We start from the raw sequence: 26,690 nt of genomic DNA on the forward strand, positions 1-26,690 counted from the left end.
ATGGCGTGAACTTCTTGTACCTCTTGAAGACATTGTTCATAAAAAAAATAATAATAATAATTGTAGATATATTACTATTGTTATGACTTGAACAAACATCATACTTCTGGTAGCGCTATTTATATATATTATATCAAATTCAGAAAAAAGTTCTGCGATTGAATACATAAATAAATAAAAAACAAATTGAATATAAAAATAATTTTGGCCAAACTCAATATTCTTAATTGAATAAATCCTCATTCTTAACTCAAAGAAATTTCATAAATATGGAAAAAAAATTAAAAACTCAAAAAATAAAACAAAATAAATAAAACTCAAAGATAATGCAGAAGTATATGAGAATGTGTGTATATATATCATATCGAATTAAGAAAAAAGAATTATGCGATTGAATATATAAATTAAAAAAATAAAATTGAATGAGGATGTATTAAATTTTTTATCAATTGAAAAGTAGTGTTCCTTAATTCAATTTTTATTGACTCAATCACATAATTTTTTTTTAAAAAAATTTACACACGCATCACGTGTGCCTTAACTGCTAGTATGTATATATATATATGTGTGTGTGTGTGTGTGTGTGTGTGTGTGTGTCAACAGTTCTATAGTCTCAAAAAAAATTCAAAAAACTATACAGTTGAGATTAATTTCATACGTGGATATATAGTTGAGATTAGTTTAAAAAAACTATATAGTTGAGATTAGTTTCAATATATATATATGTATTAGTTTCATACACTGAAAAAATTTCAACTACACATTGCTTTTCTAGTTCAATTCTTAATTGTCTTGATAAATTACAAGTCTATTACCAAATGTACTTTGGCAAAAGCCATGTACCACTGTGTTATGAAAGTAGTGAGAGAAGAGAAAGAATAAACTCTATATTGAATTGAATGAATAATACAATTGGGAGAAGCCTGTATATATAGGCAGAAAGTAAACCTAGATAGGCACAGAAAACATAGAGATAAACATAGAAGAAGATAGAGATTGAGAGAGATACAACACAAATAGATAAGATACATCTATAATAATATACAGCTAACACCCCCTCTCAAGCTCAAGGTGGTAAGCCAGATATCAATTTGAGTTTGGAGAGGAGATCAGAAAAGCGGCCTGGAAGATGAGCTTTGGTGAAGAGGTCGGCGGTCTGATCAACAGAGGTAATAAAGAGAAGACGAATATGGCCACTAGTAACATGCTATCGTATGAAGTGGCAATCGATCCCAATATGCTTGGTGCGATCATGGAAGACATCGTTATAGGCAATCTGAATAGCACTTTGATTGTCATAATAAAGATTAGTGGCAGCTGAATGAGAAACACCCATGTCAGAAAGAAGCCAACGAAGCCACACAAGCTCCTGAGTAGTGTCTGCAAGAGCACGATACTCAGCCTCGGTACTAGAACGAGCAACAAGGGTTTGCTTCTTACTACGCCAGGAAATGAAAGAGGTGCCCAAGAAGAAGCAGAACCCAGTAGTGGAACGACGATCGGTAGGATCCCCTGCCCAATCAGCATCAGAAAAGGCACGCAGCTGTAGAGAAGAGTGAGGGGAATATGAAAGACCATGAAACAAAGTTCCTTTGAGATAGCGCAAAATTCGAACCAGAGCAGCATAGTGTGGAGAGTGAGGAGCAGTCATAAATTGACTGACAATGTGAATAACCAATATCTGGTCGAGTAACTGTGAGATAGACAAGACTACTAACTAACTGACGATATAAAGTTGCATCTGACAATAGGGGTCCGTCAAGAGGTGTAAGACGAGTCTGAGGATCAACTGGAGTAGTGACAGTCTTGCAATCGGAAAGATTAGCATGAGCCAAAAGATCAGAAGTATACTTGGCTTGAGTAAAAAAATAACTAGAGGAATCTTGAGAAATTTCCAAGCCAAGGAAGTAGGTAAGTGCACCCAAATCTTTCATCTCAAACTGGCGATAGAGAAACTGTTTGAGACTATAAATACCCACTGTGTCATCTCCAGTGATAATCATATTATCCACATAGAGGAGAAGGAGAATAGTACCGCGCTCCGTCTTACGGATAAACAAGGCAGAATCATGGGCACTGGAAGAAAAACCAAAGTCACGAATGGTAGAGCTGAACTTGGCAAACCAGGCACGTGGAGCTTGTTTCAAACCATATAAATCACGGCGGAGTTTGCAAACCTTGTTTGAGGGAACAGAAGAACAAGGAGGAGGTTGCATATAAACTTCCTCAGTGAGGTCACCATTGAGAAATGCATTCTTAACATCCATCTGAGAAAGGTGCCAGTGGCGAGCAGCAGCAACGGCAAGTAAGCTGTGAACTGAAGTAAGATGGGTAACAGGAGCAAATGTTTCCTCATAGTCAATCTCATATTCTTGACTAAATCCCCGGGCGACAAGGCGAGCTTTGTAGCGCTCAATGGAACCATCAGAATGAGTTTTGATCTTGTAAACCCATTTATAACTAACAGTACGCTTGCCAGGAGGAAGATCAACCACATCCCAGGTATGAGTTTGATCGAAAGCCTACAGTTCATCAGTCATAGCTTGTTGCCAAAGAGGGTTAGAAGAAGCTTCTTGATAAGAAGTAGGTTCATGAGAGCAAAAAGCAGTGGAACCAACAATATAATCACGGAGAAGAACAGAAGGTTGCCTTACCCGGGTAGAATGACGCTTAGGAGGAACCTCAATGGAAATAGATGCCGGAGGAACCTCTACCGGAGCCGGAGAAGGCACAGGACCATCAACTGACACAGGATCCTCAGGATGGATGATAGGCGTAGGTAATTGTGGAAGCATGGGGCTAGAATTTGCATCAAAGTCATCAGAAAACAAATCTAGAGAAATATTAGTGAAGATCGGTGAGTGGGTGAACTGTGATAGATGAAACTTGGAAAGAGTGGAGAACATTTTGTGTTCCCAAAAGACCACATGATGAGAAATACGAAGACGCTTGGAGATAGCATCCCAACAACGATACCCTTTATGTTCGATACCATACCCCAGAAAACAACAAAGACGAGAACGAGGTTCTAGTTTAGTGTGTTCATGAGGCTGAAGTAGAACAAAACAAGCAGAACCAAAAACTTTAAGAGTAGTATAATCAGGAGGAGAACCATACAAACGCTCGTAAGGAGTTGTGTTAGCTATTACAGGGGTAGGGACTCGATTGATGGTATGGATGGCAGTGAGAGCAGCTTCCCCTCAAAATTTTTCGGGACAAGAAGAAGAAAGGAGAAGAGCCCGAGTAGTGTCTAGAATATGACGGTGCTTTCTTTCAGCTCGTTCATTTTGTTGGGAAGTGCCTACACAAGATCAATGAGAAAGAGTACCATGAGCCCGAAGAAAAGAAAGAAAATCAGAATCCTAGTACTCCTTAGCATTATCAGAACGAAAAAGCTTAATAGTACAAGAAAACTGAGTGTGGACCATAGCAGAGAAATCATAGTACGTCTGCTTAAGTTCAGAGCGATTTTTGAGAAGAAAAAGCCAAGTATAGCGAGAAAAATCATCAACAAAAATCAAAAAATATCTAGACCCCCCCATGGTAGGTGTGGGGGAAGGTCCCCAAATATCTGAATGCACAAGATCAAAAGGAGCAGTAAAAATAGAATTATTTTTATTAAAAGGTAATGCAGGTTGTTTAGAAATTTGACAAGATAAACAATCGACATCGTCAAGACAGACACGACCTAACTGACCACTAGAAACTAATTTTTTTAAACGACTAAAAGAGACATGTCCTAAGTGATAATGCCAAAGATGAAAAGGAGACATAGTAGATGCAACAGCAACAGGAGATAATTTGTGCGGACTGCGAAGATGGATAAGCTCGAACAGACGTCCATGCTTACGCCCTATCCCAAGGATCTGTCTCCTCTGAGGGTCCTGCACCAGACAACCATTAGTAGAAAAGGTAATAGTTAGGCCAAGGTCACATAACTGACCAACAGAGATAAGGTTCATTTTAAGAGAAGGAATATGGTAAGCATCAGAAAGAGACACAGTGGAAGTAGAGATTTGGCCAATATCACTAACAGGCATATGAGAACCATCCGCAGTGTCTATAGTGGGAGCAGAAGAGGATGATGACAAAGAAGAAAATAGAATGGAGTCAAAAGTCATGTGATTACAGTATGCGGAATCAAAATACCATGAAGAGTTACCTGAGGTTACTGAAAGAGTAGTAGATGGAGGAGTACCCGATTTGTTGAGCGCCTGGTGGATAATGGACTCAACATCCATAGAGAAAGAAGAAGCAGAAGAACCCTCAGAGGCAACAGCAGTAGAGTGAGAACCGTGGTTAAATTTGGACTGAGACCCAGAACGAGAACCCCCTTTTTTAGATGCAGTAGCGGAGGGTGCTCGAGGACAATTGCTTTGGAGATGGCCCGGAGCAGTCTTATGACAAGTCAAGCATTTGCGAACCTGGTAGTGAACAAGAAAATGATTGGCTAACAGGCTTCGGTTGCGATAATAACTGCATATGAGGGGCTGTGAAGATGAGGAACTTTGAGAAGATGGTGTAGCAAGAACAGAATCCATGTCGTGAGATCGGAGACTCCCAAAACGAGTCTCCTTTGATAGGAGCTCAGTAATGGCTTGCTTTAAAGTGAGCAAGGGCAAACGATGAAGCAAGAAAGCACGCACGGGCTCAAAAGTGCTATGAAGAGCCATAAGAAACTGTAATAGTTGTTGAGGATTCCGATAAGTAATAAATAGCTGGGCATCGTCAAAATGAGCCCATAGAGGTTCAGAAAGAGTGAGCTGGTCCCAAACGGACGACATTTGGGATAGGAAGTCATTGAGAGACTGACCGGGTGCTTGGCGCATGTGATGAAGAGTCTGCAACAGTTGATATTGATGAGCATGGCTAGTGGTTTGATAACGTTCCTTCAAAAAATCCCAAATTGCTTTCGCAGGAGAGGCAAGGGAGTCATCGTCTTGAAAGCGGCCAAATTGAAGGTTGATTGAAGGAACTGAGGTAGCCCGGAACCATGTGATAATTTGATAATTCTTACTTTCCCATTCATCAAGACAGTCATCGAATGCAGAGTCCGTCTCATTCTCCTTTTAGTTGGGTTTGGAAAGCGTACTAGTAATAATCCGCCAAAGGCGTTTCCCTTTAATGAAGCTAGAGAGAGCTTGAGCCCAACTAACATAATTGGACCTATCAAGGATAACAGAAACAGATTGGATGTTTTTTGTACGATCCATAATTGCCAAAACGGAGGGCACCAACAGATTCAGAAGGCTGGAAACCGTAGGGACAAGTAGGGTTGATGTCAACCAGGGGCTGGATGATGTCAGTAGTGAGGGTGTGGCTGATTAGGGCTGATGTCAGCGGCTGCGAGAGCTGACGTCAGCAGTTGAGAAAGGAATCAATTGGCTGGGCAAGTCGGGCGAAAGCGGCACGCGGCTAAGAGAAGCCGGATGGAAGCCGAGGGGGAGTCGGCTAGGGCGAAAGCTGAAGGTGAGTCGGCTGAGGCGGAAGCCGATGGCGAGCCGAGGGCGAAGCTGCTGAAGCGGAAGCCGAGGGTGGAAGCGAAAACCAAGGGGCTGAAGCGGATGGAGGCCGGTTGAGACGACGCGTGTAGAGCGTGGTGAGAGTGGGAATGACGGTGAACGACGCGCCACCCATTTGGAAGCGCATGAAGGCGTGTGGATGTGCTGATAGGGGCAATTCTGGTGGCGTTGACTTCGTCGTGAAGAGACAAAGAAGGTGGTATCGTCCACACGCGAAAAGACGGATGGACGAGATACGCAGAAGCCAGCTGAAACAGAACCAGGGACAGAAACAAACTGCCAAAAAAACGGGGGAAAAAAAAGGCTAGGAGAGAATCCTAGGCTCTGATACCATGTTATGAAAGTAGTGAGAGAAGAGAAAGAAGAAACGCTATATTGAATTGAATGAATAATACAATAGGAGACGCCTGTATATATAGGCAGAAAGTAAACCTAGATAGGTACAGAAAACATAGAGATAAACATAAGAAGAAGATAGAGATTGAGAGAGATACAATACAAATAGATAAGATACATCTATAATAATATACAACTAACACACTGGTTGAATTCACAGAACCGTAGCCCTAACCCTCTCAACACCCCAATTTGAATTCACAGAACCCTAGCCCTAACCCACGTTGGTATCTTCCAAACTTCATCCCTCACTATTCTATCCACATTCGCATTTTCAAAAATAAAATCAACATAAATAAAATTCAAACACAGAGAGAGAGAGAGAGAGAGAGAGAGAGAGAGAGACAATGCCATACCTGCGAGAGAGACGAGCTCAGAGAGATGGAGGAATGCGCAGCGAACGACAGAGAGAGGGAGAGTCACTGTGAGCGACCGAGAGAGAGAGAGAGAGAGAGAGATAGCAGAGAGCGACAGAGAGAGGGAGGAAAGTTGCCTCTGGTTGGGGTTTTGGGGGAAAAAGAAAGAGAGGAGGTAGAAAACATGGTTGCAAATAAGGGGGGTGGGCCATTTTATAACGGGTTTATGTTAAAAATGTGTTTTCAAATCGCGCGATCATAAGTAAAGGCGTGTTTTGTAACCATCCTTTCATAAACATGCTGAAAGTGCTACTAGTAACAGTGCTTTCTTAAGTAAAGGCGTGTTTTCTAACCACGCTTTCATAATTCCACTGACTAGGCCAGAAACGTGCTGAAAGCGTGTTTTGTAAACACGCTTCAGCTTAGTTTGGGAAATTTTGCCAAACTGGGCTAAGTTTGGGAAATAAATTAGAATATGGACTTAGTTTGGGAAAAGCCTCCTTTTTATGGTACTAGTTGGACCCCCACACAATTATTGTTGCGAGAAATAATATGCAATAGCAAAATTGCAATGATTGTTTTCAAAAAAATCTACAACACAAAATACACAATATTTATTATTTTCTATTCAATAATCATAACCACATCCTACATTTAACAAAATTGTGAACCAACAAACAAACCAGTTGCTTGCTGTCTTTAAAAAAGAAAATGACAAACATATGTATGCCATACTTAAAAACAGGGGTTCAAGTAACAAAGAATCAAATTTGTAAATATTGAGGTGACCAAAAGAATATCTTATTTTAGATATTAGAGAATGTAGAATTTTCTTATCTTATTTTTCCTGTTTTAGTTCCAAATGAAACATCCCATGGAACCAAAATTTGGGTAAAGAATTACTTTGTGTTGTTTAAGAATTGGAGACTTCCATGTGCTCTTGACCACAGATGAGGTATACTTTAAAAGTCTTCCAACGCTTGCATTGAACATGGATGATCCACATGTAAAAATTGAATGCACCACTATCAAAAACAAGTTTACATAATCTGTAGCGACCCTAATTTTTCATAAGTCATTATTTATTATTATTATGATTATTATTACTTTATTTTATTTTTGACTTTATTAATTGTGTAGTTACATGAGAATTTAATATGATATTTAATTAATTTAATGAGATAGTTAATTATATGTAATTAATCCAAATATTGATATATTTATATATATTTTTTAAAAAAAGTTATATATTGACAAAATATATATCATATTTATATTTATATAGGTTATATTTATATTGTATTTATATAATAAAATATAATGTTAATGTGTTATTTATTACATAATGTTATTAGGTTACTTAAACTTAGGGTGCTATTATCATAAAGGTGTGGGGAATTTTCAAAGCAACAACAGAGAGAGAGAGAGAGAGAGAGAGAGAGAGAGAGAGATTAATCAAAGAAAACCAGAGGAATTAGTTCCAAGAGAGAGAGCAACAGCGGAAAAAAAAAATAAGAGGAAGAGAGACAAAAACAAAAGGGATTAGGGATTTATTTTGGTGGCTCCATTAATTTTCTAAGTGATTTTTTGATTTTAAAAAATAATTGTGAGTACAAAACCCACTTTCCTTGATTTATGTTTAATTCGTTGTTTTTATTTATTTGATGTTGGTTTGATTTTGTATTTATATGAAGATAACAGATTGATTTTAATTATTTTTGTGAGAACCCGAATATACAAATCAAGTAAATATTTAAATAATAATAATATTACAATCTCGAATATTTTGGTGGTGAACCCTAAAGTGCAAATTAAATATTTGGAGGGTCTTTCAATTAATTTTAAAACCTAAAATAAATTTATAGTGAAAGTCTTTAATTTAGAGGCAATATTTATTATCTTAAAAAAAATAAAATAAATAAAGTAAATAGAGAGGAGGGTGTGTCTTGAACTCTACACCACACACTTAATAAATAAGGCTTTACCATTTGAGTTGCATATAAGTTATATACATGTTTTGTATATTTATCTATTTATTTGACTTATGTGTGCCCACCACTAGTATAAAATAAAATAAACACAAACCCTACTCTATTATTTGTTCACCACATAGGGCAACAACACAGCAGCCACGGGAGAGGGTTTGAGAGAAGGAAAAAAAGAAAAAGATGTTGCAATCAAAGAACTTTTGGGTTTGTTGTGTTGTGTGTGATCATCAAAGGTTAGCCCTCCTAGGTTTTCTTCTCTTCTTTCTTTGTTCTTCATCCTTATTCTATAATTATTTTATTCATTCATGGAGAGGTTGTAGGTTTATGTATTTTGTATATATATGTATACACTGTTAAGAAATCTGAGGAGCTAAATTTATGTGTAAAGAATGGGTGTAATTCTTAGTTCAAAAATTCTGCACAGAATCGCAAACTTTAAAAATTAAGAAACCATATCAAACGGATGAATTTTAATCTAAAATTTTTACAGTAGATCAATTACATATTGAATTGCATATCTGAAATTTTTCATAATTTTTGGGAGTCAAAATCCATATAAATTGAGGTATTCAAATCTGTCCAGGAAACCAGTCCGAAACAGTAAATTCGGGAGTGTTAGTCTCTTGGGTATAAATCCAAAAATTATCAAATTAGTGTCATTAGAACCGGTTACGAGTCTAGTTTTGTACGATTTTGGCCTTGCATTGATTGCTCGTGTATATTAAGGGAACCGTCAATTTCTTTAAAGTGCTGCAGAAAACAACCTGTTTGGATATAATAAATTGTAGATAATTATTTTGATAAGCAAATCAAGTGAAACCAATTGGGTTTGAAACTTAGGATATATTAGATCATATCTGGAGGTTATTGGAATTTTTCGAATAGCGTGGAGTGGGTTTTATAATTTTCAAAGTTAGCGAATAGGTTGGGAAGGCTTGTTTGAAATTCTGTTTTATCTTAAAGTCACAATTAATTAAGTTTTGACCGGATCCCATGTCTTGGGTGATTTTAAACCTTGAATAACATGAACTTAGGTAATATTTAAGAGTAACGGTGAGTTGGGTTGAGCCGTGTTTGTACGCTTTAGTTGAGGTTACTTAATTCCTATTTTTTAGTATTTTTAAATTAGTTGTGACGTGTAGTTTTTATACTTGGTTCAGGGCACTAGTTAGACTTTTACACTCTATTCGATTCAAGGATTATATTATTTCGTTTCAGGTGAGTAGTTTCATGCTACATATTTTTATAAATGTTCCCCTACCCTGAACTGTTGGAAAATTAAATTGTTGTTTTATGATTAAACTGTTTTGATAAATTATTATATTATCAATTGAATCAAATTATTTTTGAAACGTGTGAACTTGGCATACTGTAAACTATTTGTTTTGGTCTCATGTTTATAATGATGAACTATCATGTTTTGCGAAACTGATGTGTATTGATTATTGGGACCATGTGTGTATTTAGTCCAGAGAAATTATTCCACTATGTGTGGTGACTCTGGCCACTAGGGAACAGATCCGGGTTAGGCCGTGATGACTCTAGTGCTCAATGATTGTAAGGAAAAGACCTTTAAAAACAATGAGGTGACCTTCAATCGGATCATCTTTGAGAAAAGGCCTAGGTGCCACCCTGAGGATGACTCTTAGTTCGGCATTGGATCCAACGGGGCTTATAGCCTTGAGAACTGTGTGGCATATTATTTGTTTTTCTTGGTACCCAGAAAATTATTGGTGTTCATGTTATAATCTGTTTTAAGTGGAAAATGTCGTTTATCATGTTCTTGCGAGACATGAGTATTTTAAGTGTTGAATTGTGGAACCTTCTTTTTGAAACAGATTGTATTTACCAAACTGTATGCCATTCTAGTTTTTGTGATATATTTTATTTTGGAATTGAACCCTGTTTTCAAAACTGTATTTACTATCCATGTTGCTACTCACTGAGCTATCAGCTGACTTAGTTGTTTACCATTTCCAGGTGTTAGAAGGACTTAGAGTGGACTCATGGCGTAGCGGGGACTCAATTGCATGGACCTCTAGGGCATTTATTTAATTTGTTTTAGGTTTTTTTGTCGGATTTTGTGCATACATTGTGGTTGGGTTTTATTTAGAATTATTTTATTTTGTGGGCGGTTTGTGTCCCATTTAGTATATATATATTTTTAGGAAGTTGGTTATGACTTGTTTTGCACTTGTGGCATGTCACTGGATTGAGTTTTGATTTATTTATTTCTGGGTTATCATCACATTTATTCTTTATGATTTTGGGTTCATGTTTAGGCTTACGTGTGCCTTGGGCTAAGTCCCTGTGGGCCACGGCTGGTCATGCCTGGATTTGGGGTGTGACAATTTTGATTAGTTGTGTATGTCAAGTTTAGGGTTTTTATATGTATTTATTTTATGGTTGTAATCACACTCATGATTATATGAAATTAAAACAAATTAGGAATCCATAGATAAATTCCTTTCAGTCCACCATGACTCCTTGGATTGTTGTTTTATTTGAGTGTTTGTGAGAAAGAGTGTATAAAAAAAAGAGAGTGAGAATTATGAGATTTATTTGAATGTCTTAGGCTTGGCACTGTTATGATTGTTCTCATGAGTGAGATGTTTTGTATATGTATATTGTTGCCTTGTTCTCAAGAGTAGACGAGTGCTTTGATTTACGTACGTACGTATATGCTAACCATCCAGGGAGTGTGGGTCAAACTTGGGGACGATATCCCTGTGCAAGTTTGGCTTTAGAGAGGTGTTAGGTATACGGGAGTCACGTGGGATATATGTGTAGGCCGGAAGTGGAGGCCGAAGTGGTGGAGTTAAGATATAAAGAATTAAATATGAGTTTATTGTTATAGTGTGAATTGTATTGATTTGTACATTTTGAAAAATAGTGAACGACCTGATAAATTTTGAAATTTGAACAGAGGCATGTATACATGATTCTGGAGAATTTTTGTGTTTTAACTTTTTACTAGAAAGATTGATTAGAATTTGTAATAGGATGATCTTTGTTTCAATAGTTTTTATTTATTTTAGTATTGCAGATTTTAGATGCTTTTTTAACTCACGAAACGAGCTCATTTTTATTGGTTTCAAGTAAACTGAAGTAAAACATTATTTTGAACGCTTTTCATGTTTTCAACTTTTCCGAAAAAAATCATCTTATTACAGTTTCTTTTCGTTTTCAGCTTTAGATTTTTCGGTTGAATTCCGTCTAGGTTCTTCTATCAAGTTTTTCTCTTAACCTGTTCAGTTTCTACTAAATTCGTTTGCAATGTCTTTTAGGAAATTTGATTATGTACAACTTTTGTTCTTTGAGTTTTGGTAAATTCAAGTTATTTAAGCATGAAACGGTGCATTTTTATGCTTCTTCAACAAGTTACTTATGATTAAATTATACTAATTTTATTTTTTTTGCAGGATGGTGGGTCTTACTAACTTTTTATGCAGGGTTGACCCACCATATTTTTATTTATTTATTTTTTACTTTATACTCAATTTATATTTTCGTTGTGTACAGGTAAGAAACTAAATGCCACCGTATCTCGAGAAACTATCCATTCGTCTCGGTGCGAATGGAACTACTTGTCTTGTCCCGTAACAGGAATTAAATATATTTTTATTTGTGTTTGGTGGACACGTGGGTGTCAAATAATTGTACTCATACCAGTATACTTGTATACTGACCCGTTTTGTTTCTTGGTATCTCGGGTGCGTTCTATTTGATTGCAGCCGACCTTCCTTTGCAGGATTAGTTGAAACTACGGTGGTGAAGAGAAATAACTATAGTTATTGGACATGTCATTTGGACTTCTTTTGTTTTCTTGAGCTTAGAGTTGATATTAGTTTATGTATTTATTATTTTTTTTTATGACCTTAGTATTTTGGATAATTTGGTATGGTTTCTAACCTTACATTATTTAAGTTATTTTGACTATTTATTGTTACTTTAATGTTGGAGGTATTGGTAAGTCATGAAACTATGGTGGATGGTTTAGTTGGCATTTTGTTAGTTTTTTTTTTATCCTTTGTAATCTTTTGAGGATGGAAATTTACTTAAACCCTTTGGAGACGTGAACGTTTAGATTTTTGTGTTACCCCTAAGATTTGGATGATGAAATATTGATTGGGGTTTAGTCCTAATTTAATATTAAATTGTCTGAATTTTGGGGCGTGACAACTTTGTATCAGAGCTCTAGGTTACCCTAGACTTATGAGAGTTTAGGAGATCCTCAGATTGTGGAAACATAGGTTAGCTGGTTTAGGTTGATGGTTGAATTTATTCTAAGTATTTATGAACAAATTTTTTTTGTGTGTTTAACTTGAAGGTGATGGCTGACAGGTATTTTTAATCTTTTTCAAGAACCCATTAGAGTACTTTTTGATACTGGTGCCTCTCATTCTTTCATATCTAGACAGTTTGTAGAAAGAGAAAATCTTGTAACTACCTCCTTATCTAGACCTGTAATGCCCTCAAAATATAGAATAAGACAACCATTCACAAAATCCATAAACATGGGAGAAATATTATCTTTTCATTCATCAGAGTCTTCTTTACAAAATGTATCACTTACACTACATATTCATAAATGTTCTTAACTGAAATCAACAAAATAATGCACTACGGGCTTACAGCTTTCCAAGTTATCACTTGGTTACAACAAAAGAAAGGTTCTAACTCTTTTACATATAAAGCCCTCGGCTTGAAATTTTACATATAACACCAACAAAATATACAAAAATGGAGCTTTTAACCCCTTAACCTCCCAAGCTATGTTCTTGGAGGTGGCATATCACCTGTACCTGAAATTGGTGTCCCAAGTAGGGTAAGCCAAAGCTCAGTAGAGATATGCTAAACAACATATAAGAATTAATTAAGACATAATTATCGAATAAATGTGGGATATTCTTAACCAATACATATATATTCTTTCCAAGACCAATCAATATTAATAACCAATATCTCAATTCATTTCTATTTATCCATTCCGGGTAAATTCATCAACCAAATTCATTATTATCAAACAACCAAAATGAGACTACAACTCAATGGTTCATAATTCAACACATTCAACAATCCAACACTTTTATTTCTTGCCATTTTACGGAATTACGTCCGAGGGAACTGGCACCCATAGATATAAGATTCCGGGACTTTCACCTGGACACTCTGGCCAACTTAATTATCAATGGAGTCCATCCCCTATCTCCTCCCAAACAATGGAGTACATCCCCTATCTCCTCACATTCAAAGATACATATACAATGTATTTAAACACATGCCATATACAATGACTCATTCATCCACATATTCAATGGTTTAAATTAACCGGCATATTCAATGACATAATACAATTGATTAGTTTCAATTTTCCTAATCCTTATGCATTTTCTACAACACTCATAGCTATCCCCCACCGATAGCCCAAAACAGATATTTCTAAACAGATAAATAAATCCATCAATAGATAAATTATCAAATTTTCCATGGGTGAATGATTTATTAATCCAACTACACCATTTAATCACAATTTCCTCTAATTTCATAATTCCCAAATCAATTTCATATTTCCACATTTATTTCACTATTTATACAAAATAGTTATTTAATTCAAATTAGGGTATTTTTCCTTTTTAACATACATTGCACCCAAGACCAAATTTCATCAATGATACACAAGTAATAGCATATTTAAGACCTCACATACCCATAGGTAACCCAAAATAGAAAACCCCTCTTTCAAACAATTCAAATCTCAAACCCTAACTTCACCCAAACTTCCCACCATTTATACCAAATGACAAATATCAAGATTAAAACTTATATCGGAGAGTAGATTATCCCTGCCTCAAGTGTAGCTTAAAGGAGAAGAAGAGAGAAACCCAAAGATGCTCCAAACGTGAACTTTTTCGGATTAAAAGGAAGCCCACGCAATGCTCTAGCCTTTTTTACAAAGGGAGTAGGGTAGAATGTCCCTAGAACATGGAGTGTTTGTAGAAAGAGATAGTGTTTAGAGAGAGAGACAGCCAAATTAGGGTTTTGGATGAAAAAGAAGGCCCAAAAGTGATCTGAATTCAAGCTGTTGCGAACTGATATACACGAGGCTTGCTCGAGCGAAGGAGTTGTCGCTCGAGAAACCAAACACAACAAAAGACCTCGCTCGAGCGCAATAAGCGTCGCTCGAGCGAACAATGTGAAGTTTCAGGTTTTCCACCAATGCAGACGCATGCTCGAGCGCAAGAGTGCTCGCTCGAGCGAAGAATATTAACCTTCAGGTCTTATAGAGATGCAGACGCATGCTCGAGTGCAAGAGTGCTCGCTCGAATGAAGAGACAAACAAGACAAGGCTCGCTCGAGCGCAAGAAGGCTCGCTCGAGCGAAAGCTGCGTCTTGAGAAAGAAACCTGAAGACACTCAATCCTCACTCGAGCGTAAAAACCCTCGCTTAAGCGAAAAAGCAAACACCCAAGTCTCACTCGAGCGCAAAGAGCCTCGCTCGAGTGAAGAGGCCAAAACCTGGGCAGCAACCACATGTACCAACTCATAACCAACCTGTACCAAACTCACCTACCACGTCCTAAAACTTAAATACAAAGAATTAAAGGATGGAAATAAGACATAAACAATAGCATACAACACGGAACCCGAGTCCGGAACACGATAAAGGTTGGGGTAAAAACCTGGATCACTATAATTCGTGTTGAAACCCCTTTGGGAGGGGTAGTTGCTCTTTATGAGATGTGTAAAGATTTTAAGATTGCCTTTGCGGGCAGAGTCTTGTATGTGGACCTAATTGTTTTAGGGTTTGAGGGGTTTGTAATTATTTTGGGTATGGATTGGCTATAGAAACACTTTGTGACTTTAGATTGTGCTGGAAGGACTATAAATATAGATATTCTCGATATGCCACGGCTTATCCACATTTCTAGCAATGGAGAAGAGTCGGTGATGATGAGTTTTCTGTGCTTGGTAGAAATCCCTAAGCAGGATATTAGTGAGGTAGATGTGATACGTGAGTTTGAGGATGTATTTTAGGAGATACCTGGACCTCCACCTCAACGGGTAGTAGAATTTCGCATTGACTTAGTGCTAGGAACTGCACCAATTTCTAAAGCGGCATACAGAATGGTGCCTAAGTAGCTTGTGGAGATGAAGAAGTAGTTGGAAGAGATACTTCGAGAAGGGTTAATTCGTTCAAGTAACTCTTCATGGGGAGCACCCATAATTTTTGTCTCCAAGAAAGATGACACTCTCTGTATGGGCATAGATTATAGAGTGCAGAGCAAAGTGACTATCAAGAACAAGTATCCGTATCGAGAATTGATGACTTGTTTGATCAGTTGAAGGGGGGTAGTTGTGTTCTCTCAGTTTGATCTCAAAACGGGTTACTATCAGATGGGTGTGTCAGAGGAAAGTATACCCCTTATTGCTTTTCGGACTCGGTATGGGTTGTACGAATTTCTTGTAATGCCTTTTGGTTTGACTAATGCTCCTGCCTATTTCATGGACTTGATGAACAGAATTTTTCAACCGTATCTAGATAAGTTTGTGATTATCTTCATAAATGATATCTCGGTGTATCCTAAGAATGAGGCAGAACATAAAGAACACTTGAAAATTGTGTTGCAGACTTTGAGGGAGCAGCAGTTATACGCTAAGATCAATAAGTGTCACTTTTGGAAGAAAGAAGTTCGGTTTTAGGGACATGTTGTGTTCGAATAGGGGATAGCGGTAGATCCTGAGAAAGTAGTTGCGGTCAAAGAATGGAAGCAGCCTACAAATCCTTCAGAGGTGAGGAGTTTTTTAGGACTAGCCAATTTTTATAGGAGATTTATAGAGAATTTTTCCACTATTGCAACACCCATGACCAAGTTGACCCGCAAGAATGTAAAGGTCTTATGGATAGATGATTGTGAGAAAGCTTTCCAGGAGTTAAAGCAGCGGTTGACTATAGCCCCAGTGTTAACTATACCAGTACAAGAAGAAAAGTTAGTAGTGTTTACTGATGCGAGTGGAACTGGTTTGGGATGTATGTTGATGTAGCATCAGAAGGTTGTATCTTACGCTTCTCGATAGTTAAAACGTCATGAGAGACGATACCCTACTCATGACTTAGAACTGGCAACAGTTATTTTTGTTTTGAAAGTGTGGTGACACTACTTGTTTAGGGAGCACTTTGAGTTATATATAGATCACAAGAGCCTCAAATATCTTTTTTCTCAGAAAGAGTTAAACATGAGGCAACACGGGTGGGTTGAATTCATCAGTAGTTATGATTTCGAGATCCTTTATCACTCGGGAAAAGGAAATGTGGTTGCAGATGCACTTAGTCGACAACATGGGATTATAGTTTCTTTGATGATTCAGGAATGGAAGTCCTTGGAGTTAATTTCGATGCATGATGTTCAACCAATAGAAAGTGTCGAGGGGGCGTACATTGGTAGTTTGATCGTGCAGACGACGTTACTAGGTAAAGTTTGTCAGATGCAGAATTTAGATGGGTTTCTTGTCAGCAAGCTCGATGACCTTGTAAAGGAATTGATCGATGATTGTCCTACTGATTGGTCTATGGACTCAGATGGGGGATTGCGATTCAAGGGTAGGTAGTGTGTACCTAACATTGTTGAATTGAGGAAATAGATTATGGATGATGTCCATAAGTCCCTATATACCATTCACCCTAGTGGAACTAAGATATATCATGACCTGAAGATGACGCTTTGGTGGGAAGGTGTGAAGAAGAACGTGGAGTGTATGTTTCTTGATGTTATGTGTGTTAACAGGTTAAGGCAGAACACCAATGATCGTTTGGACTTTTGCAGCCTCTCGAGATCCCTACTTGGAAATAGGAGTACATCTCTATGGATTTCGTGGATGGATTGCCGTGGTCTAAGCAAGGCAATGAATCTATTTGGGTGTTAGTGGATCGACTCACCAAGTCTACTCATTTTATTCCTATCTGTGTTCACTGAACTATGGATAAATGGCTAGGTTGTATATTCGAGAGGTGGTGCGATTTCATGGCGCGCTGTTTTCTATAGTTTCAGATTGTGATCCGTTGTTTGTGGCAGAGTTTTGGGAGAGTTTTCAGCATGCTTTGGGTGCTAGGTTAGACCTGAGCACGACTTACCATCCTCAAACGGATGGGCAAACTGAGCGGGTAAATTAGATATTGGAGGATATGTTGAGAGCTTATGTCTTCGATTTTGGTGGTAGTTGGGAAGAACACTTGCCAATGGTCGAGTTTGCTTATAATAATAGTTATCACTCAAGTATTGGGATAGCACCTTTTGAGGCCTTGTATGGGAGGCCATGTCGATCACCTGCTTGTTGGATGGAGGTAGGAAATGTGCCGTTGTTAGGGCCAGAGTTGGTAAAAGAGACCACGGAGAAGGTGAACATTATTCGGGAACGTATTAAGACTGCACAGAGTCATCAGAAGAGTTACGCTGATAGAAAACGTAAGGGGGTTGAGTTGAATGTTGGAGATTTTGTGTTTTTGAAGGTCTCGCCGATGAAGGGTATCATGCGGTTTGGAAAGAAGGGAAAGTTGGCACCTAGATTTGTGGGACCATATGAGATCACTGAGAGGATTGGTAATGTAACTTATAAACTAGCTCTACCACCTTCTTTAGCTATGATTCACAATGTGTTCCATGTAACTTATTGGATCATAACTAAATACCTTCGATGTATAACCAAAGGCCTCTTTGGTTATAGCCAAAATTACAACCACAATAGGTCATAATTGATATATAACCAACACCACAATGTGTCATAACCAAATATCACTTGAGGCATAACCAAAGACCTCTTTTGTCATGACTAAAATAACAACCACAATAGGTCATAACTAAGGCTCCATTTGGAAACTTGACTAATTAGCCTGGCTAAAAAAGTTATATTTGGGATGATAGTTGACTTTTTTTTTCATAGTTGATTTGATAGTTGTGAGAGAAAAAATAAAATGATTATAATTTGGATGTGACATTTTGTCTTATTAGATATGTTAGCCTATTTTGTTTTTATTGACTATTTTAGCAAAAAAAAGCCAAAAATCAACTTCCCAAACAGGGCGTAAGTCATAACTAAAACCACAATGAGTCATAACCAAGTTACAACTAACACCATAATAGGCCATCCGGTACATATGCTACACACCTTTTTTAAGGTGTGTACTATAAAATTTTCCATTTTCTTTATTATAAGTAAATTTTAAATTGAGTCCTAGAGACCTCTAATAAACTACAACAATACTACATAAAAAAATCAATGGACTACGTTCATTGTGTGTGTGTGGCCCACACCCCACTAACTCTAAATCTACATTATACACCTCACTTGCGGAGTAAGTTTTGGCGTAAAAATTTATGGTTCATAGCCTTTTTGAATAAACTACAAACTAAACTATCAACAACTCACAATGAGGTGCGGGCCTCATATCTATATGGGTATGGAGCCCACACTTGTGACTAATTGGTAATTTAGTTTGTAGTTTATTAGGGATCTCTAGTATTTTTGGATTAAATTTAGAGCAATGCTACATATGCAAAATTCTTACATTGAAAATATTCTGAAAATTTAATATCTAGTTGAGATTCATTCAAAATGTAGGCTCCACCACATAAGAGTCGAATTTAAATCGCTCATTATTTTTCTAGATTTGTTTCTATGCTTGAATTTTGTGCATGTATCTTTACAGTTAGATTTATGAGGAATGTTAGGGATCATGAAAAATATATCATGGAGATGATCATGAAAGATTTCCCACCCACTACAACAAAAGGGGCTTTATAATACGGAAGCATTTGCGACGACATCATTTACCATCGCAAAAAGTGATTTTTTGTGACGGCACCACTTGCTGTCTCCAATAAATGGGTTTTTAGCGACGGCACCCCTTCTTGTCACAAAAAAGTAACTTTTTGCGATGGTAACAACTGCCGTCGCAAATAATGCGCATTTTTTGCGACGGTAACCTATGCTGCCACAAATAAAGTTGTTTTTTGCGACTGTAATAGGTGCCATCTTAAAAAAAAAAAAAAGAAGAAAAAACGAGACTATTTTGATGAGACGGCATTAGAAGTATTGCCGTCGCAAAAAATTGAAATTTTTGCAAGTAGCATTTGGTAACTTTTACGTTTTTGATTTATGTTTACAAAAATTTTATAAACTGGTATTTGTTTATTTTTAGGAAAACATAAACTACAAACGCGTTTGGTTTGAACAAAATGTTTGAAAAATTTTAAAAACATAAACTAAAAAATATGTTTGTTCAGGCCAAAAATATTTATATTTATTTTTTATTATTTATGACAATGGGATCGTACACATTATAATTGGAAAAAAAAAATAATTAAAAAAAATAATTGAAAAAAAGTAATTGAAAAAAAATTATTTGAAAAAAAATTATTTAAAAAAAAATTGTTAGTTAAATTTTTAAATTTCTGTTTAAAAACCAATGTAAGCTCATTTTTTGAGTTTACGTTTTTTTCTCAAATTTATAAACTGAGACAACCATTTTTATAAACCAAAAAATTTATCAAAAAGTTTTTATGACAGTTTTTTAAATTTTTATAAATATAAACTGAAAATTGAAAATGAAATGGTTACCAAATAGGCCCGTCCATTTTTTCATCTTCTTGTCTCTCTGTCTCTCTCTATCTCACTCATCTCTTTTCTCTTTCTCTTTCTCTCTCTCTCTCACTCATCACTCTTTGTCTGTATGTCTGTGTCTTTCTCTTTCTCTCTCTCTCCCATACTGTGCTCGTGTTGCTCACTCTTTTCCTCTTTTTTTTTTCTCGATTTACCAATCTCCCTCTCGATTTATTGATCTTTTTTTTTTTTTTTTTTTGCCAATCGCTCATCTCTCATTTCTCTTAATCACTTATCGAAAGAGAAAACAGTCAAAAATAAAATGGGTCTCTTTCTCTCTCTGTCTCTCGCTCATCTCTCATCTCTCTCTCTCTCTCTCTCTCATTCATCACTCTTCTCTCTGGCTCTCTCATCTCTCTCTGCTCTCTATCTCTCTTGCTCATCTTTCTCTCTCTCTCATCATTCTTCTTTCTAGCTCTCTCATGTCTCTTTGCTCTCTATCTCTCTTGCTCATCTCTCTTCTCTCTCTCTTTCTCCCTCCCTCTCTTTGTCTATCTCTCGCTCATCTTGTTTCTCTCTCTCTCTCTCTCTCTCTCTCTCTCACTCATTACTCTTCTCTCTGGCCCTCTCATCTCTCTTCGCTCCCTATCTCTTTTGCTCATCTTTCTTCTCTCTCTCTCTCTCTCTCTATATATATATATATATATCTTGTTCATATCTTTTTGCTGCTTTCTCCATCTCTCTATCTCTCTGTCTATCTCTCACTTATCTTGTTTCTCTCTCTCTCTCACTCATCTCTCTACTCTCTCAATCGTTCATTTCTCTCAATCACACTCATCTCTTTCTCTGACCCCATTGTTGTTGAAAGAGGAAAAAGGCAAAAAATAAAACGGGTCTCTCTTTGTGTCTTTCGCTTATCTCTCTCCTCTATCTCTCTCACTCATCTCTCTTATCTCTCTCTGTCTCTCTTGCTCATCTCTCTTTTTTATGTCTCTCTCTCTATATATATCTCTCTTGATCATCTATTTTCTCTGTCTCTCTCTCTCTCGCTGATCATATCTTGTTTCTCTCTCATTTCTGTTTCTCTCTCTTCTTAGGTTTTATTGTGCAACAAACTGGACACAGAGGTTTTTGGCAAAAAAATGAGATTTTTTTTTTTTTTTTTTTTTTTTTTTTTTGCGACAGCAACCTTTCCCCGTTGAAAATATAGGTTAACGGCAACGGCCATGGATTCATTTGGTAACCATTTAATTTTCAGTTTTTAGTTTGTATTTATAAAAATTTACAAAACTATCATAAAAACTTATTTGATAATTTTTTTGGTTTATAAATGCTTGTCTTAGTTTATAAATTTGAGGACAAATTATAAATTCAAAAAATGAATTTATGTTGGTTTTTAAACAGAAATTTAAAAATTTGACCAACAACTTTTTTTTCCCAAATAATTTTTTTCTCAAATAATTTTTTTTCAATTAATTTTTTTAATTAATTTTTTTTCAATTAATTTTTTTCTAATCAATTTTTTTTTTCAATTAATTTTTTTCCAAAAAAAAAAAGCCCAAAATCTCATTCCCACTCATTTTTCCTCCCTCAACCAAAAATCCCCAAATCTCAAATCCCTAATATTTTAAAGCAAAAATCCCCATCTCACTCTCTCTCTCTCTCTCGCGATTGTGAGTAGGGCAAACGACGGCGTTGAGCGACGACAGCGAGAACCTGAGAGGTGATGAGGAATCTAGGTTTTTAGCTTTTTCTCATGGATCAAGCTGTCTCTGCGATCTCGGCCTCGGCTCTTCTTTGCCTTTTTCTGGTGATATCTCAGTTACTACATGTCTCATGGATCGAGCTATCTTTTTTTTTCTCTTTTATCTTTTTGGATAAGTAAATATTAATAACTCATACTTATGTTTGTATTGTTGTAATGTTATATACATACTTTGGTGAGATGGTAATGTATTATTACTAATTTTCAAAGTTTGCTACCCCTCCCCCTCCTTTGATCCAAAACTGAGTATGCCTTATTTGATTATGTGTCTTTTAATATAGGATGATTGGTGATATAGGATTAAAGCATATGGAATTCATACCTGACATTATACCTGTTTTGATAACTGTATTAAAAGATAGAACACCATCTATTGCTCGACAAGCCATCACTTGTGGAATTGATCTATTTCGTTCAATTCTTGTAAAAGTTGCAATTCAGGTACGTTAATATTCTAAATCTATTATGTGGGTTGGGTATTCGACACATATTTACTTGCCTGTTTGGTTGATATCTCTGAAGGTTTATTTTCTGCATTTGTGCAACTGCAATAGCTACTCGTTTTTCTATTGTAGATAAAGGGATTTGTATTGATAGCCAGAGCATTAATTGCACCAGCCGGCATGCAGGTACACGGAGCACGACCTTCGGTATGGAATCGATGCACTACCTTTGGACACCTATCTCAGATCGCCACGTGTCACCATGAAAGGGCGCATGCAGGGATTGTGTGTTAGGATTGAACCGTCACCAAGGTCGAACTGGGGAAAACCGAAACGACGCGACGCGTGGGAAGCAGAACAATAGCGCCCCCTAAGGGAAACCTTAGTGCGAGCTAGGGGCAAATAAAGGGGCTAAATGTGAAATGGGTCGGGTCCAAGCCTTGGGCCGACCCAATCCACTGAAGTCCAAATCCAAGTGGGTTGGATGAGTATATGGGCAAACCAATTGAGCCCAACTTCATGATCAACAGTCCACCCAAGTCCTCAAGCACTTGGGCCCAACCCGCAGTGGAAAGGCTAGTCCAGCCGTGGTGCTGGGCTGGGCCGAGCTGCGAGACTGAACCTATGGGCCGAACAGAAAATAGGCCGAGCCCATACAAAGATATCCGAATGGATCAGCCCATCTCCATGAATGATCCTGTAAAAGGCCGAGACAAGGCATAATGATGTCGAGCTGAGGCAAATCCGTACCGAGGTGAGGAAACCTCGCAAGGAAACGTGGAAGTTGTGAATGTGTGCATGTGCAAGTTGCCACCTCAGCTAGTCTCCTACACTTAGAATCACGGAAGTTATTGAACCAAAGGAATGTGGTTTGTTATCAACATGACTACAATGAGTATATGCATTCAATGACAACTACCAGGTGGTCCCCCACCTTGAGCAATGCTAAAAGAACACCTAGCAGCATCCAAGCTCCATGAACCCACCTTGAGAAGCAAGCAAGGAACAATATATATACAACATGAACTTCACATTGAAGGTAACTGAACTATTCGAAGCACAATCACACTAAGATACAAACCCAACTCGATATACACTCCTTCTCCGATCACTGATTCCCACACCGGAGGGGTTATCTAGCCAACCCCGGCGGGGCAGCTCTAACGATGCTTCTTGTGGTAGAAACCTCAGTCCCTGGATAGTCCAACCGAGTGTAGGGCCCCGATCCACTTTCATCTAGTGCGGAATCCGGTACGCACAATTGGTGCGGTGAGCGTGGATCACTTTATCTCTAATCTCTGTGCTTAGTTCTGGCGATGGGGATTGAGGACATTCCGCCTTTAGCACATACCCCACAGATGGAGAAGACAAAGGAAAAAGGCTTGGCACTCCCAACAGTTCTGGAAGAACAAACCGGAAACAACAGCCGGACCCCTGAATCCGTCGAACATCGATTACCCTTCGCTGGAGGTTCTTCTCATCACTTTCTTTTGGAAAAGGATTACAGGGATCAAATCATAGACTCCATGGGAATGGAGATACAGGAGCTAAAAGCCCAACTTAAGATGGTGCTGGGCGATCCGACAGAAAAGAAGACGGAAGCGGAGCCCTCTTGTTTGCGACGGAGGAGCTTATCCAGAGAGTCACCAGTGAAGAAGTTTCCCAGGAATGAGTCTGGGCAACAAAGCCAGCCTATCCCGGTACAGAGTGAGGCAGCAAACAGTCACACCCGTGGGTCACGCCGGAGAAGGGCCAAGAGGCAGAAGACGGTTAGTCAACAAACTGAATACCCCCCCTCAAGACCTTCGTACTTGGTTGATCGGCAACAAGCAGAGCGAACAACATCGGGATCATCTAGACCGTACTGTCCACCAGAGAGAACACCGAGCACTGGATAGGCTCGTCTCCTCACCATTCTTCCCGGAAATTGAGGCCATGAGACCTCCAAAGAAATTCACCCCACCAAAGTTCACTTCATACGATGGGAAATCAGACCCGCTGACACATATTAGCCATTACAGACAAATGATGTCCCTATCGAACCGAGATGAGGCACTGATGTGCAAAGTCTTCCAATCTAGCTTGGGAGAAACCGAACTCCGATGGTTCGATCAACTCCCCGCTGGATCGATCCGTGGCTGGAAGCAACTCTCCGAAGAGTTCTTAGCCAGGTTCGTCTTTAACACTAAGATTCCAAAAGAGCCAGATACACTGTTCGGCCTTCGAAAGGAGCAGGAAGAAACACTGCGTAGTTATGCTAGGAGGTACTGGGAAGAATATAATGATTTGGAGGAAAATGTGTGTAATGAACAGATGGTCGTCTTGTCTTTCAAGCATGGCCTGAGCCCGGAAAGTAAGTTGAGACAATCACTTACCAAGCGCCCGGCCATAGCATTAAAAGACTTGTATGCCAGGATTGAGCAATACACTCACCTCAAAGACGATCAGATCCCCATTAAGGTAGCGTCAACAAAACAAACAGCTCGGCACAAGAAGAGAACAGATCGAGAAGAACACAGAGGGATCGCAGTGAATGAAGTGGATAAGTCCAAATCCCATGAAGTCGTCGTGACTGTGTTCAAAGAGCCAATTTATCGAATCCTGGAAAAGATCAAGAGAGGGCCCTTTTTTGTTTGGCTGCCGAAAATGTTGGGAGATCTGGCTCGGCGCAATCAGAAGCTCATATGCACTTACCATCAAGACAGGGGGCACATGACTCAGAACTGCAGAGCACTGAAACAACACTTGGAAGACTTAGTAGCAGTTGGGCACCTTTGGGATTACATTGATCAGGATAAGGAAGTGACCGAACCGGGGAACCCACCACCAGAACCAAATATTGAGCATCCACCTTGGCTAATAATAAATGCGATCCACGGGACAGTGACTCAGGAACCTGAGGAGACACTGAGAGAAGAGATTGCTAAGGCTGTGCAAATCTAACAAGTCATGTCAGTGGAGCCCGCATTGAAAAAGGTACGTGCGGTATCTAAATCCCTCTTATGCACTGTTTCATTTACTAGAAAGGATTTAGAGGGCATATAGCACCCACATACTGATGCACTGATTATAACTGTGAGAATTGGGAAACGATTTGATGTAAAACGAGTCCTGGTAGATCAAGGTAGTGTAACAAATATATTGTATTATGATTTGTTCAGAAAGCTTGGTCTCTCTGAGCAGCAGCTCACCCCAACGGCAGCCCCGTTGGTTGGTTTCAATTCACAGCCAGAATGGCCACTTGGCAGAATAGTGTTGCCAGTCGTGGGAGGAACAAAAACCCTCCAGACAGAGTTCTTGGTTATTAATACACCATCCCCTTATAACGCCATACTTGACTGTCCATGGATTCATCAAATGGAGGCAGTCCCTTCAACCTACCACCAGCTCATCCATTGCCCAACGGAACACGGAGTAGAGCAGATCCCAGGGGATCAAGTTGTATCCAAACATTGCTTCATGGCAGCATTAAAGGCAAAGCAGCTCTGCAATCGGGTACAGACAGTAGAAGTGGCCGAACAGATAGTCTTAGAAGATGTAGGGGGAGCCCCAGAGGAGAAGATAGTAGAGGATTTGGAGAGAGTCCTGATAAAAGAGGATGGCCCAGAAAAGTACTTCCTTATCGGTACCTCGCTAGGCGTTGATGAGAAACTTCAGCTGCTGGAACTGCTGAGGGAAAATATGGAGGTATTCGCATGGTCAAAATATGATACTCCAGGGTTGGACCCATAATTTACTTGCCACAAGCTCAACATCATCCCTTTAGCTCGGCTCATTGTGCAGAAAATTCGGAGATCCTCAGTTGAGCACACCGAAGCAGTAATTGCCGAAGTCGAAAAACTCCTGGCTTCAGGAGCAACCAGAGAAGTTCAGTACTCGCAATGGCTGTCCAACACAGTTGTAGTCAAGAAGAAGAACGGAAAATGGAGAGTTTGCGTTGAACAAAGCCTGCCCTAAAGATAGCTTTCCGCTGCCTCGCATTGATCAACTAGTAGACTCAACAGCAGGGCATGAGCGCATGAGCTTTCTGGACGCTTATAGCGGTTATCATCAGATACCACTGTTCGGTCCGGATCAAGAAAAGACAGCATTTATCACTCCGAGAGGAACTTACTGCTACAAAGTGATGCCGTTCGGCCTCAAGAACGCCGGAGCAACCTACCAGCAGATGATCACTTGGATGTTCAAAGAGTAACTCGGGAAAACCATGGAAGCTTATATAGATGATATGGTAGTCAAGAGCAAGTTCCCTACAGACCATCTTACAGACTTGAGAGAAGTTTTCGGCATCTTAAAAAACCATTAGCTTCGCCTTAATGCCTCGAAATGCGCTTTCGGGGTAGGAACATGGAAGTTCTTGGGATATATGGTCACTCATAGAGGAATTGAGGCGAATACGGACCAAATAAAAGTAATACAAGATCTTGAAGTACCAACAAAGGCTAAGGAGCTGCAGAAATTGGCCGGAATGGCGGCCGCACTGAATCGGTTCATCAGTAAATCTTCAGATCGGATGAAGCCCTTATTCCAGCTTTTGAGGAAAAGGGCAGCATTTGAATGGAGTTGCGAGTGCACGAAGCACTACAAAGCCTCAAAAGATACCTCAGTACACCTCCCCTTCTG

The 26,690-nt window shown here is 38.5% G+C and overlaps 1 protein-coding gene across 1 annotated transcript; it reads left to right on the forward strand.

Annotated features, from left to right (window-relative positions):
- Window positions 1–15,167: 15,167 nt before the first annotated feature.
- On the forward strand, window positions 15,168–16,307 carry LOC145797695 (putative mitochondrial protein AtMg00860). The gene is made up of 2 exons (XM_082885103.1): window positions 15,168–15,263; window positions 15,987–16,307. The coding sequence occupies exons 1-2, from the start codon at window positions 15,168–15,170 to the stop codon at window positions 16,305–16,307; spliced, it is 417 nt and encodes a 138-aa protein (XP_082741229.1).
- Window positions 16,308–26,690: the final 10,383 nt, after the last annotated feature.

This window comes from Camellia sinensis, chromosome 8, assembly GCF_055761805.1.
Source record: "Camellia sinensis isolate YWXY chromosome 8, ASM5576180v1, whole genome shotgun sequence".
NCBI lineage: Eukaryota > Viridiplantae > Streptophyta > Magnoliopsida > Ericales > Theaceae > Camellia > Camellia sinensis.